Source organism: Phoxinus phoxinus, assembly GCF_949152265.1.
Source record: "Phoxinus phoxinus genome assembly, chromosome: 24".
NCBI lineage: Eukaryota > Metazoa > Chordata > Actinopteri > Cypriniformes > Leuciscidae > Phoxinus > Phoxinus phoxinus.
The window spans coordinates 16,653,887-16,668,854 of NC_136899.1; the positions used below are offsets into that span (position 1 = coordinate 16,653,887).

Below are 14,968 nucleotides of genomic sequence, written 5' to 3' on the forward strand. Positions count from 1 at the left end.
ACTACTCCCTCTAATTAAGGGTGTTTGATTGATCGGGAGGCAATCGTTATCGGCCAATAATAGCTTTATATAGTTTGATCAGTGGACTCTATTAAGGCCGATCAGATCGCCTTTATAGATCGAGACAATTTTTCCATGCACAGCTAAAATTGCTTCACTACATTCACCAGTCTGGCAGTTCTACCAGGTGCCTGAAAAGGACTATAAATTTGCAATTTCATTGTGGGGAGTGAAGACATTGCAACGGCAGCAACCATACAGCAATGGCAGCAAGAAACTAGGGCTGTGTTACTAGGAAGTTACAACGCTCAAGGTTCAAAGCAAAGGAAGATATTTTCTTTTAAAGAAATTGCTTTTTAAGGACTACAACAAATGGCTGGTAGGGACTAAATGACATTCCTCCCGGGTTAGTGACCAGTTAGTGAACATCCCTAGGCAGTTGCATACTGGCCCACAACACCCTAGTGGCCACCCTGAAAACCAGAACACTTTTCACCTTAGCAATTGCATAGCAACACCTTGGTAACCACTCACAAAACCCCAAGACCTCCAAGAAACTGCAACCACATGCTAACAACTACTCAGAACACCTTTACAACAACACAGCAATACCCTGGCAACCACTCAAAAACCTTAAAGAGCATCTTGAAAACGTCTGTATCCTAGAAACCACTAACCAACGCCTTAACAACCAACCCAAACAACATGGAAACCATATCTAAGCACTAACAACCACTTAGAACCCATTTACAACTGCATAGGAACACCCTGACAACCACTCACAACATTCTAGCAAGCATATTTACCACCTATATCCTTGCAACCAATGGCCTAACAGCTACCCAAAACACCCTGGCAACCACATCTAAGCAGTAAAAACCACTCAGAACATCTTTACAGCCACATAACAACCACCCACAACACCATAGCTTCATCGTGATAGGTTTGCACCACTTACTTTTCTTCAGAAAGCGGGAGTGGTGGTGGTGGGGGTGGGGGTAGGGGGTTATTCTGTTATAACTTCCCACTATGCACAGTCAACAAATCTACAAATAAACAAATCTCTGAACAAACAAAATAAAAGTGAATCACTGTTACAGGAAGTCTGAGCAAGCATTGTCCTAATATCAGTGCTTTATATGTGCTACAAAAATGCTGAGATCAACAGCGTAGAAATGTTTGCACTGATGTTTACTAGTTTCTGAGAAAGACAGAGGAGGGTGGTGGGCGCACGAGGGAGGTGGAGACCAGCAGGACAGAGTGTCGAAACAGTTGATTATGAGTCCCATCAAGTGATCAATGATTTCATTAATAAGACGAATCATACAGCTGTCACCACGCTGACACCAGTGTGAGAAATGATCCTGTAGCACATTCACCAAACCCTTCCTCTCGGGAATTCCAGAATTACCCCCATACACACACATCCACACGTCCATTCAATAATTTCCCGTTAGTGTAACAGCCCAGCACCAAACGGAGAAAAGAGGGGGGGGGGAGGTCGGACGGGACAGAAAAATGAAAGGAGCGCCAGGATAAACGATTCTTACAGGGAGAGAGACAGGAAGAGGAAAGGAGAAAATCCATTTTGAGCCCCCATTTTCAATTAGGCTCCACAAGCTGTTATCACAGGTGTTGCAGAATAGGCCCGAGCGAAGGAGAGTGGCTGCTATCCGCCTGCTGAAATGAACCCTTATCTGCACGCCACAAAGATGGGCCGGGACAGACTATCTGTAAATTACTTTCCGGCCGCGCTGCTAACAGGAACTTTATTTCTGTCAGATGACATTCGCCTCTATTTGCTACTGATCATTTAAATAGCTGCCTAAAAAGAGGGATGTCACCTCTGCCTCTCTCTTTCTGTTCATTCTGGCTCTCCTTTCACCCTTTTCATTATTTATTATGTTTAATAGTTCTATGAAACACTATAACCATATAAAATATTACAATTTATGTTAACATTTTACATATTTTATTAAATATTTAAACATATATGTATAAAAATAAAGTTTTATTAAATTTTTGTTTAGTACTCGCCATGTTTTGCAATAGATTCAATGTGGTTGTTTTTTTATAAGTACCATATAAGTATTTTTATAGTGTAGTTTAACTACTTTAAATTAATAGTGGCCTCTAGCTTGACAAGTTTCAAAGAGGCTTCCCCGACACGGTTTACAGTGAATGCATCTTAAGTCAGTGAAAACGCAAGTTCAAACAATTTGCCTGAAAACATTCCAAAGTCTTCTCTCTTTTTTCCTCTGTTTGTCCTTATTTTCTTACTTCCCTCCCTCAGTTATTCATGCTTCCTTCATTTTCGTTCATTTCATCACTCTGGCATCCATGAAAAAGTATGATAAACCAACAATCCCGAAACTATTTTGCACTCTCATTCTTTCTGTCCCTCTCTCTCTGTCTCTGAATGGCAGGTGCCTTTTTGCTCCTTTCTAATTAACAAATTATCCCATGACGACTGGGTTTATTCAGTTGAAGCGCACAGACATCGCTCTCTCTCTGTCTTTTTCTCTTTCTCACTCTCCCTCTCACGGTCCAGGCAGCAACAATAGAATCAGAGGACTTTGTGGTCCACCTGCCTAGCAAATGATGTGAGTTGAGGAGGAGGGAAGCCCCCTTCCCTTCACCCCTTCCAAAGAGGACCAATCAGGCCATTGTGGTGGCACAGTCGGTTCCTTTGAGCTGTCAGGCCAGGGGAGCCGGTCCACAGATGAATGCTTTGCAGGCCTTCGCCAGTCTTTATCTAACCATGTGGGAATGCTCCCCACCAAGCCTGCACAATTACACACTGCGGCTAAACTTTTTCACAAACTTTTAGGCCATGTGGTGAGAGAAATAGGAGAGGAAAAAAAGTATTAGGGTGAAGGAGAAGGAAATGGGAAAAGATAAATTTAATTGTAGCTCAATAGTTAAAGCATAGTGCTAGCAACGGCAAGGTTATGGTTTTGATTTCACCTTGTACTAAGTAACCGTGGCTATTTCAGAGCTACACAGGCAATTATGATAATATTTAAGATTTATACATTTGTCATTAATCACAACCTAACATGATTTGCCACAAAATAATGGTATGATTAATTAATTACATTTTTAAATGAATTCACATGCTAAAATAAAATCTATAAATCTTTCATTTATTTAATATACTACAGAGATCTGATCAAACACCTTTATTTCTTTACTCCCAATCTACTCTATCTCAAATTATTTATCTTAACAAGCTTGTATTTCATCCTTTTTCTAAACTCCAACTCCACATTCTCACTGTGTGATTTGGGGTTTCCCCTTCTGCACATCCTCCAGACGTGCCAGGACTGATCTAGGATCAGTTTCAGCATTTATCTAGAGGTAAAAGGTTAATGTTGCACCTCTACCAGCCAATCCTGGGTCTGTCGAAAAAGGGGGGCAATTGGCCACTGACACTGTTGGGCTGCTCACAATTGCCTTTTGTTAGTCTTGAGGGGGCGGCCGGGGCGACGCAGGTTAAAGTTGATGGGGGTTTAGGTTACATCAGATAAGAGGTTATGAGTATTGGGAGACCAGGAGAATGTTGGGTAATTATAACCACACCAGGAATGTGTAAGCTATCTAATGGCTGAGGTAAGGCCCTTCGGGAAGCAAGTCTGTTGTGATCGTTGGCCCATTATGGTCTGTTGAGAGCTTGCGGTCTGGACTTCTTACTGGAATCAGAGCTTATGAAAAAACTATGAAAAACTTGCCTACTGTCAGAATGTCAATTTAGTTATATTTTACACAACACTTCCTCGAAGATAAGTTCTACAAACAGTTTACTCTGTAATCATGAAAACAAGTCATAAAGCATGCCTTATCAAGATTGTATCTAAGGGTATCTGAAAATGTCACACTAATGCTGAATCAGAAATGCTTTTGCGTATCAGAAACATAAAACACTCTGGACGAAAGACAATTTCATCTTTTCATCGTTTTTGTGAAACATAAAACTTGAGTCCCATGGAGTGTCAAGGGTGATGGTATTCATTTAAAAGTGATCCCCCGCGTCTCTCCCCTGAGTGTGGGACTGAACCCCGGCCAGATGATCACTGCAGCAAACTTTCCAAGACAAACCTTATGTTGTTCGGAGAAGTAATTACCCTTGCATTACAGAGAAAAATCCACAGTCAGTAAGCTAAATTACATCCATGCTTTTTCCACAACAGTAAAGCTGTATCCCCCATCTCATTCCCAACTCTCAGCCCCCCTCCTCTAATTAATGAAAGAGAGCTGGCCATCTGGGAATGACTAACAGTGAGAAAGAGAGAGATGGAGAGGGAGCTCCTAAGAGCAATTAACGATGCCCTCCTTTACAAAAAAAAAAAAAAAAAAATGTTTTGACTTCATGCCATATTACCAGAGGCTTTCATGTGGAGTGGTACAAAACCAGACCTCTCATCAACCAAGACACACACCCGCACACCATTTGTGGGACTATTTGTGTAGAGAAGGAGAGCGTTTATCACAACATTGATATAAAACAAAATACTAATACCATTTTAAGATAGTTAAGCTAATCCAGGCTGTTTCTTGCAGGCCCGAGCTTGAAATTTAAAGTCATTCTCTGGCCAAAGCTGGTTTAGATGTATGTGACTAGACTATCAGGTGATAGACCTGGTTTGACCTGGTAGGACCCTCTTGGTCAAGCTGATTAGAGTTTGTAGACTACTTTCAACCTGTAAAAACAACCCAGGCTCATTGAAAAAACTTTTTTGTAAAATGATTTTGTTGCTGCTTGCATGATTTTGATGGTTGTTGTATGTATCATGGCAGTTTGGAAAATAAATGTGCGGTGAGTGGAGCTAAACGCGGGGCACATTTTAGGAGGGCTTCTAGAGGGCAAAAATTCTGGCCAGTTGATAATACCTAGATTATCAAAATCAACTACTGGCGGTATATCCTTTTCATATTTAGCACCCAAACACTGGAACAGTCTTCCTAGCATTGTTCAGGAAGCAGACACACTCTGTCAATTTAAATCTAGACTAAAACACATCTTTTTAACCTGGCATACACGTAACTGTCACCATTATCTTCAGTTCATGCCTTCCTTTGTTGATTTTCCCGCTACAATCCATCACCATGGACACTAACACCATTCATCACAGCTGTTCGTCCTTTTAGTCAATCATCACAGTGTATTTAAGTTCTACCAGAAAGACTCGGGAGAATAAATACTGTGACAATTAACATTTATTAACAGCCCAGCAAGCAATCAAGTTATTTGGCGTAGGTCCCGTCCGTAACTTGCAATCCGAGGGATTGGACTCTGCATATCCTGGCTGAAGATGAAGGCAGGGGCGCAGCCGACCCCCTGCGAGGTGGGGTGGATGGAGGGAAGGGACCATCCTGGTGGTGGTGGGGTGGATGGAGGGAAGGGACCATCCTGGTGGTGGTGGGGTGGATGGAGGGAAGAGACCATCCTGGTGGTGTTGGGGAGGATGGAGGGAAAGACCCGTCTTGGTGGTGGTGGGGAGGATGGAGGTGAATGGAAGCGTCAGGATCTGCGAACTCAGACGTGTTTAAGTACCAATCTTTTATACCACGAGTATAAGAATATGATTGGATAGATGAGAAGGTAATAAGTGACGTAACAATTGAGTCTTCCCGGCAGAACTTATGCTAAAGCTTTCATTTCCTCCCTCAGTTCTGTTGTTTGTCGGTTGTTGTTTGTGTCTGTGTTTGACACTCTATGCCAGTTTACCTGCTATCTGATTAAACTTAAACATATTTGTTAACCCTGTCTTCCGTTATCTTCATCGTGTGACAGAACAACCGACCAAAATGGATTATGCCGCTAAATTTGCGGCTTTTCATTATTTAGTTTTTACATCTCGCCATCACCAGCCCCTTCGACGACGAGACCCTGAAGTCACTGTTCTGTATCAGGGGCAAATTACCATTACCCAGTTGACCTCCCAGACACCACTGGATTAAAATGGAAAGAAACCGTTCTCAGGTGTCTGAAGAGCATCAGTCCCCGTTTGAGGACCCAGCCAGACCAAGAGGCCAAATCACCACCTTTGACAGCGGTGAACTCGCGTGTGTGCCCCCTGCAGACAGAGAGCTACCACCAGCCACGATGCGTCATCTAGAGCCTGTGGAGTAGTGGAAAGAGCTGACCCTCGCCCCAAGTGGAGCTCCATCGTGAGTCTGACCAGGGGTGTGAGCCTGCGACATCAGTGGATGAGGGAGTCGTGACTATGTAGAATGAGGACTGTCTGATAAACCTAAATGAGGAAGTATCAACTCCCACCCAATCCCACCCAATACCTTCATTATCACTGTTTTCAGACAGCGCTAATGACTGTACGAACTATGAATTACCAACTTTATCATATACATGGACTGTGTTACTCTTACCATCTGTCTGCTAAGTCTTGTAGCATAGCAAGCTCAGACAGTCCTCCAGCCCTACCGCTGGCTGATATTTACAGCCCTATACCATCTTTGTGGATGTCCTGCTATGATGTCGAGCAGCAGGCCGTGTTACCACCAGGAGCGTCAGTGTGAGAGGATCCTGTGGCTCAGATCTCTTCGTTCCATCTCTGCCCGTCGACCTGTGGGCTCTGCCTTAGCTCCTTCTATTTTTGGCTCCACCGGAGACCCTTGGACTTGCGGCCCCACCAAGTTTCCTTGTCCTGCCGCCTCCCCCTTGGTCATTTGTCACACCACTTCCGCTACGGACTTGTAAGCCGTCCGCTGCACTCTGTCTCTCCACCTCTACGGCTGCAGTGGGTTCCTCCTTCACCTCGGCATTGCCTCTGTCCTCTGTCCCACCGGCTCCACCTCAGCCCTCGGGTTTGATACTGAGTGGCTCCGCCTTTGACATTAGTCGCCGCGGCATCGCCTTGGTCTCCAGTGCCAGCAATGGTGCTTGATTCCATCGGCTCTCCCTCTGCACCTGTGGATCCATCGGTCTTGTCTCCTTTGGTCTTCCCCCGGTTGTTGTTAGCCTCCATATCATCTTGGCTCCTCCCTCCCTCTACTACGCCGCGGGCTGTCGGCACTGGCAATCTCTGGGTCTGTGCCACTGGGACATTCCATTGTCGCTGCCGGGGTCTTGTCGTCCTCCTCCCATCATCCCTCCTCTTCTGCCTCTCAACATCCCTTCGCCATCACCTCGCCTACCTCCAAAGCCCCCTCTGGCCCTCCATATTTGGTTCTGTTATGACGTGAGATTGCACCTTGTCGGAGGGGGGAGCACACTGTAACCATTATCTTCAGTCCATGCCTTCCTTTGTTGATTTTACCACTACAATCAATCACCATGGACACCATGGACATGGGGAGGATGGAGGTGAGTGAAAGCTGTGTAAGTACCTATATTTTATACCACAAGAATTAGAAAACGATTGGATAGTTGAGAAGGTAATGACTGACGTAACAATTGAGTCTTCCTGGCAGTACTTATGCTAAAGCTTTCATTTCTGTTGTTTGTCGGTTGTTGTTTGTGTCTGTGTTTGACACACTGTTACACCAGTTTACTTGCTATCTGATTAAACTTCTTACATATGTGTTAATCCTGTCTATTGTCATCTTCATCAAGTGACAGTAACATATTATAAATTTATATAATTCAAATAATGTAAAATGATTGTAAGGCTGCATGAATTAGGCCAGTTGGAACAGGGAACCCCATAGAAAAAAAGACAAATCAAAAGTGTGATAACTTTAACATCAAATAGAGACTTTTGCTTGAGTCTCCTGCTTCTCACACTTGTCTCCTGAAACTAAAACTCTAACACTCTCACAATGGTCTATTTTTAAGTTTTAGAAGACATCTCAAAAAATGTACACACTGTGCTCAGATTTTTCTCCTTAGCTAGAGAATCTGGATTGCTCACATTTTTCTCTAAAATTTAGAAGAGATCTCAGCAACATCACACACTTATTTATTGTTAAAAACACATGTATTGCTCAGTGGTTGCTTTTCCTAAGCTCGTGAGACTTAGTTGTGATTCTCATCTATCCCTCATTTTAGTATAAACAAAGTTTCAGCTGTTTCTCCTAAAATTCCTCCTAAAAGTATACACACCTGAGACATGAGAACTGTCTGAGAAAAAGGAGTCCAAATTGAGAAACGAGAAACATGGGAGATCTCTTCATTGTCTTGCTGTAATCTCTTTCAAGACTACATTATACAATTATTTTCAGAGGTCGCTTTTTCGCATGACATTGTGGTTTTTCAACTTTAATGGAAAGGACTGTTGGACAAGAAGGGAACAGGAGTAGGAAAGTACCTTTAGCTGGGACTTGAACTAGTAGATGCTGTTTGAGGTGCTGCTGTTCCCTTAAAATTGATGTGCTGTCCACAAGGCTATGGCTCTGAAAGATTTCTCTAAGCTCAGGATACTAAGGGCTGGTTATTCTCTTATATGTCTCTCATTTAGGTATCAGCTTTGTCTTATGGCGCCAGTGGGTTAAACTTATCATAGTTGCATATAGTAACTTCCTGAGTAGGGAACGGAGACGTTACGTCGAATGATGACGAAATGGGGTTCACTTTGAAGCCTATTATCTTCGAAAGAAATAAAACGAGCCAATGGCAAGGAAATGCCATGGGTCTGCGTTACTTGTATAGCGTAACTCCGCCCAACCGCGTGGGTATAAAAGGGAGGACGCTGCAACATGCAGATATTTTTCTTTGCTGAGGAGCCAAGACTGAACTCAGACTGTTCCAGGGGAACTCAGGGCTTGTGAGGCTCACCTGAGGAGAATATCACACGTATCCAGTCCGTGGAGTGGAATGGCGAGCAAGCGAAGACACCTGAGCGGGTCCTAGTACCGGCTGGTTGAAGCGAGTACACGGGAGGACACTGGCTCCACTCGGAGATTTTAGAATCTGGCGAATGTGTTGGGTGTCGCCCAGCCTGCAGCTCTGCAGATGTCTGTTAGTGAGGCGCCATGCGCTAGAGCCCAAGAGGAGGCCACACTCCGGGTGGAGTGAGCCTTCACACCAAGGGGGCACGGTCGACCTTGCTGCTGGTAAGCCAAAACAATGGCGTCCACTATCCAGTGAGACAACCTTTGCTTGGAGAGAGCCTTTCCCTTCAGCTTCCCACCATAACAGACAAAGAGCTGGTCTGAGGTCCTGAAACATTGTGTTCCGCCACGTAAGCATGGAGTGAGCAATGCCAAGGCTGGGTCTGCCTCCTCCAAGAGGTTCATCCACGGGGTGAAGGTCTGGTGGGAGGCCGGGGTAACTGGTACTCGGAGCGTGCCGTGTTGCCATGCCCACCTCGGGACTCGATCGCGAAGCCAAAGCTGAAGCGGCCTCAGATGAAGCAATCCTAGCGGCGTTGCTGCGGCTGCGGATGCCATATACCCCAGGAGCCTCTGAAATAGTTTCAGTGAACTCGCTCGTAAGCTGCGCGCACATGGTGACCGATTTCCACACCGAGAAAAAAGATCCTCTGCACGGGGCAAAGTTGCTCTTCTCCCAGTTGACAACGAAGGCCCAGACGAGCTAGGTCCCAGAGCACTAGGTCCCTGTGTTCGCAAACCTGGTCTCGAATGTGAGCTCAGGATCTCACAACTAAGTCGTCGAGATAGTTCAGGATGCGAACCCTGTGTTCCCGTAGTGGAACAAGGGCTGCCTTGACGACCTTCGTGAAATCGTGAGGAGACAGGGTTAGCCCGACTGGGAGAACCGCGTACTGGTATGCCCGCCCCTCGAAAACAAACCGTAGAAAAGGTCTGTGTCGAGGAAAAATGGAGACATGAAAGTAGGCGTCCCTCAGGTCAATCGCTGCAAACCAATCCTGTGGCCGCACACATTCGAAAATGCGTTTGGCCGTGAGCATCTTGAACGGCAGCCTGTGAAGGGACCGGCAGTGAACTCAAACAGCAGTGTTAAAGCGCCCAGGGAGAGACACGCGACTGGCAGGCCACTGCGCAGATCGGCAGGCAATGTAAAGCTCACTGGAATTCGCCGTCACACCAACACCTGAAGAGTAACTCGTCTCGAAGAGTGAACAGAGATGATCTCAGAATGGCTTGTGGAGTGAAGAATGCTCTTGGCTCCAAAGCGAAAACATATCTGCATGTTGCAGCATCATCCCTTTTATACCCACGCGGTGGGGCAGAGTTACGCTATGTCAGGAGAAACATGTTCAATCAAAAAATTTTACTACTTCATCCCCGTATTTTAGTCTGCATTTTGTCCGCGTGTTCTTCAATCCATAGCAGCGTTGCGCCAGCGTCAAAAGCAGAGGACAATGTGTGTGCATTTATTGAGAGATTGTTATGATATCTTTGTAGTTCTTTGTCTTTGTCATAAATGCAGTTTGCATAATGAGATGTGGGAGCAAAACAAGACAGTTGTAAAGTTGTACAGTTGTCCACAGTAAAATCTATGCTTATTTATTTATTTTATGAAATTCCATTCATCTAAATGGCTTGAGACTTTATGACTTTTCCTACTCTTGCTATACTTCATACTTCAGTGCAATAAAATTGCAAAAACAAATTATAAAATAAATGTTATAAAAAATCCAAAAGCAAAACACTCGAAAATAACTATACAAGGGAGTGGAAATGGCAAATGAGTGATGGCAAAATTAGTGGTCCTCTGCAGCCATCTACGTTTATAGTAGTGATTTCATAACATTTTCATGTTAAAAGTGTGTTTGTTTTCCACCAGGTGACAGAAATCCTCCGCTAAAGCATGGCACATTTTCCATGAATGAAAATAATAAATGTAGATCTTCTTTAAAGTAAATGTACAGCAAAAATGTAGTTAAAATAATAGTGTTTAAAACATTACATGTGTTGAATAAAAATATTTTCCAAATATTTTACCCACACATTGCTTATCTAGACAATTATAGTAATATAAAGTCTGTCTATATTCTTTCTTTTATTTTTTTATTTTTTTGTCTGTCTATATTCTTAATGAATATTGATTAATATTAGCTGGTTACTTATTTAGAAATTAATTAAATATTCAGGGATTGACTTGATGGGTAGTGTAGAACCCACTGTATTGTTCATGCCTAGGCTAATATACAAACAATATATAAAACAAATAAAAAAATAATCATACACTCATTGGGGGCTGAACACCTATTAAAATCCTAGAATTCTAGAAATATTGAAATCCTAGAAGGGTAATGCTCTATTGTGTTTAAAATCAACACAGCACCTACACTAAATCCTACTCTAAATTTAACTGATATAATACAGGGTTAACAAAACAAAAAAAGAAAGAGAGATAAAACCGTATATGCTGAAGCAACCATGAAATTGTAACTTGCTTACATAATACAACTCTTTGAGTTGTTTTACCCTGGACTTGTTTTTCCCTTGACTTCAAGGTACTTGCACCCAAGTGCTTTGCATCACAAGTGCAATGCAGTAAAGCTGCATTCATACTACAAGCGACAAAGCGACACGATCCCGTTCATTTCAATGGAGAGTGGCCGATTTCCAGCAACACAGGCAAAAGTGACCATTGGAGATGGGATGGGGCATGTCCAGCGAAATGACAAAGTTGAGATCTGTTCAACTTTATGCAAATGGAGAGTGAATTTCAGGAGCAACAACCAATAGGAGTGAAGTCAGTGGAGCGCACGTGATCAGTCGCTCTTCAGTACCGAGGCAAGATTAAGAAGAAGCTCCTTTTAGCAGTCAGCAACTGTCCTATAATTTATGATATGTCTCCATGTACATACGGTGGTACTCGCTGTGCTGACTCCAAGCCTGAATAGTTTTGTGAGCCCAGATAGACCGGCATTTGCCCTTTTGCTTCAAATGAATAGCTGCGATGGCAAAGATTTTATGTACTGATTCCATTTATATTTAGACTTTTCCTTCCTAAATGTTAGTTTGTAGTGGCAAGAAAACTGATTTGTTGTCTACAACATGGAGTAACATCTGTGGATGTCATTCACTAGCAACCAGTAGTGGCGACATGTAGTGAGAAAGTGGCTGATAGTGTGAATGCAGCATAACAGGTGAGCTACCGAAAAAGTTAGAAAAAGCCAAAAATATGGAGCTTGTTTGTGATGCAAAAGTCAAAATATATTAGTTTACAAATCATGCACTATGGTAAAATAAGAAATTAGAACACTTAAAGGGAAAGCGTGTAAGTGTGTAATTTATATGCTTAGTAATTTAAGTAATTTGTAATTTATATGCATAGTTCTACATGCCACAGCTTTTACACATTTGGGAGAAATTATTACAGTTTTTGGGGATAGTATTTTAATTAAAAAATAATAATTAACAAAGAAAATATACACTGTATTTACAGTGTGTAGATTTCCCATTCCCTTAATTTGTAAAAAAAAAAAAAAAAAAAAAAAAACGTTGATCAGTCTTAAGATCTTCTTAATGGTGCGTTCACACCGGACGCGAATAGCGCGTCAGGCGCGAGTGATTTCAATGTTAAGTCAATGCAAAGACGCGCGTAACGCGTCTTTGCATTGACTTAACATTGAAATCACTCGCGCCTGACGCGCTATTCGCGTCCGGTGTGTAGGGACTGTAAGTCTTTAAAATTGTAACATCCAAAAAATAATACACTTTAAATTCAAAAAGGCAGAATGAATGGAGTATAGAAGAATTGAGCCTGACAAGTAATTAGAAGAGAAGGTTGAAGTTGAAGTGTTAAAGTTATACCATTGGAGGTTGTGCTGGAGGCCACGGCCTTCTCACTGATGTCGGCGCGGGTGGATGCGCTCTTGGTGGCTACAATGGTCTCCACTCTCTTTTTCTTCTCTGCAGCAGAACTGGTCTGGGACTGGGTTTCCATGACAACTGTGCATTCCTCAGTACCTCATCAAGACAGGATACCTGCAGGGTAACAAGTGAGGAAAAGGTCGAAGGTCGGTGTCAGAGATTTTTTTTTTTTTTTATCAACAACAATAAACCTCACAATTGATAACAATCAATTAATTAGTCCATACACTGAAAATGAATGTTTTCCCAAATTTCCAACTCAACAAAAATAAAAAAATGTCCTTTAAACGTAAAAAAAATAAAATAATGAAACGTTAAGAAATTATTCGTTTCTGTCTATCCATCTGAATTAAACTGCTGTAATTATAAAAAAAATTAAATAAATAAAAACATTTGAGTTGTTTAAGTAACATAAGTATGTTTCTATAAATATGGAAGTAGCTGTCTGGGATCTACAACACAGCTATTCAAATTTGATGTGCTTCAATCCAGAGGACGAGAGAGCCACAATGAATGACGAGGGGGGTACAGACAAACACAGTTATGGTAATTGTGTTTATTTAGTGATTTTTTCCCTCAACACAATATCTGTTAACAATCCTGGTTTGCAAAATAAATAAAAACATGCAGTTATCAAGAGTTTGGGTTTCATTTTGTATATATAATATAGCTGGATTCAATATTTTGAATTATATCAATCCATAATCTGACTTGTGATGCAGCCTGGAATTATGATCAGACCATTTTTTTAGGAGAACTGGTCCCCTGGCTGAGCCTGGTTTCTCACAAGGTTTTTTTCTCCATTCTGTCACCTGATGGTGTTTGGGTTCCCTACCACTGTCGCCTCTGCTTGCTTAGTTGGGGACACTTAAAAAGCAGTAATATTTTTGACTTGACTGCACTGACACTATCGGATAAGAACTGAACTGAGCTGGATGATGACATCACTGCTTTATAGCTAAAGTGAACTCAATTATTGAGAAACTTTACACCGTTTTTTTTAACCAAACTGAATCAACACTGAACTGACTCCAGCTGAATAATGAATTATTGTCTTTTTAGAGCTGCTTTACTGCAGAATTTAATTGATCATTAGTTTCCTGTTTATAACTGTAAAGCTATACTTTGAAACTATCTGTATTGTATAAAGCTGTGTGTGTGTGTGTGTGTGTGTGTGTGTGTGTGTGTGTGTGTGTGTGTGTGTGTGTGTGTGTGTGTGTGTGTGTGTGTGTGTGTGTGTGTGTGTGTGTGTGTGTGTGTGTGTCTGTGTGTGTGTGTGTGTGTGTGTGTGTGTGTGTGTGTGTGTGTGTGTGTGTGTGTGTGTGTGTGTGTGTGTGTGTGTGTGTGTGTGTGTGGGAGAGAGAGAGACAATAAAGTAAAAAAAAATTTGAAAAAAATCAATTGGGAGAGCGAGAGAGAATGCTTGCTTAAATTTTCCCTTCTCAGTTCATTTTCCTCAAATCCCAAGAAAAGAGGAAGTGGAAAAGGGTGAAAGAGGAAAATTATGAGGTAATCCGTTTGACATGGACTGAAAAAGTAGAGTAAAAGGGAAGGGAACATATGGAGAGAGATCGGGACATACACATTCCTGTGGACAAGCAAATACGACAAGCTTGTGTCCACTCAAGCATAGCTGACGTGTCTTTTGTGTGCTCTATGGGGCGGCCGGCCAGTCATCTGCACTAATTAAGACCGGGACCTTTTCACTCATAATCCCATTGACCTGGCCTGTGCCATCTCATTCCATAGGTGTTCCCAAATTCCTTGTTCTGCATGCTTTTTCACCCAACTCCTCAATAACACTGCGTAAAATGTTTTTGAGTAGAATGTTATAGCACTTTCATCGCCAAGGAAAAGTTAAGAGAAGTACAAACATTTGTTCGAAATGTTTCTTTAAAAAAAAATATTTATAATTTATTTATAAATTAAAATTTATTTATATATATATATATATATATAAAAAAATGACAATAGTTGACAGTCTTTTAGAGCATAGTTTGATACTTAGTTGAAATCTTTTCTGGAATATGTGTGATTATTAGTAACTTATTCTGAGGAGAAAAATCTGACAAGCAGGAGACTAAAGCAAATGCCTCCATTCAGTCTCCATTTAATTGAATTGCTGCTTCATGAGAAACAATTGAGATATAAATCTACTTTGTGACTCTTCTTTCTTGAGTTCATACTAAAATCTTAGTTTTTCTAATCTTATAATATTTTTAATCTTAGATTTGCTTTCCTGGAAAATTTTTGCACAGTT

The 14,968-nt window shown here is 41.9% G+C and overlaps 1 protein-coding gene across 1 annotated transcript in view; it reads right to left on the reverse strand.

The window, feature by feature from the left end:
* The window catches only part of gli3 (GLI family zinc finger 3), a 154,167-nt gene that overhangs the window by 115,635 nt on the left and 23,564 nt on the right, over positions 1-14,968 (reverse strand). Inside the window, exon 2 of the mRNA XM_079601951.1 lies at positions 12,649-12,822. Coding sequence (XP_079458077.1) covers positions 12,649-12,781 — 133 coding nt within the window. The 5' untranslated portion in view covers positions 12,782-12,822. The remainder of the gene's footprint in view (positions 1-12,648; positions 12,823-14,968) is intronic.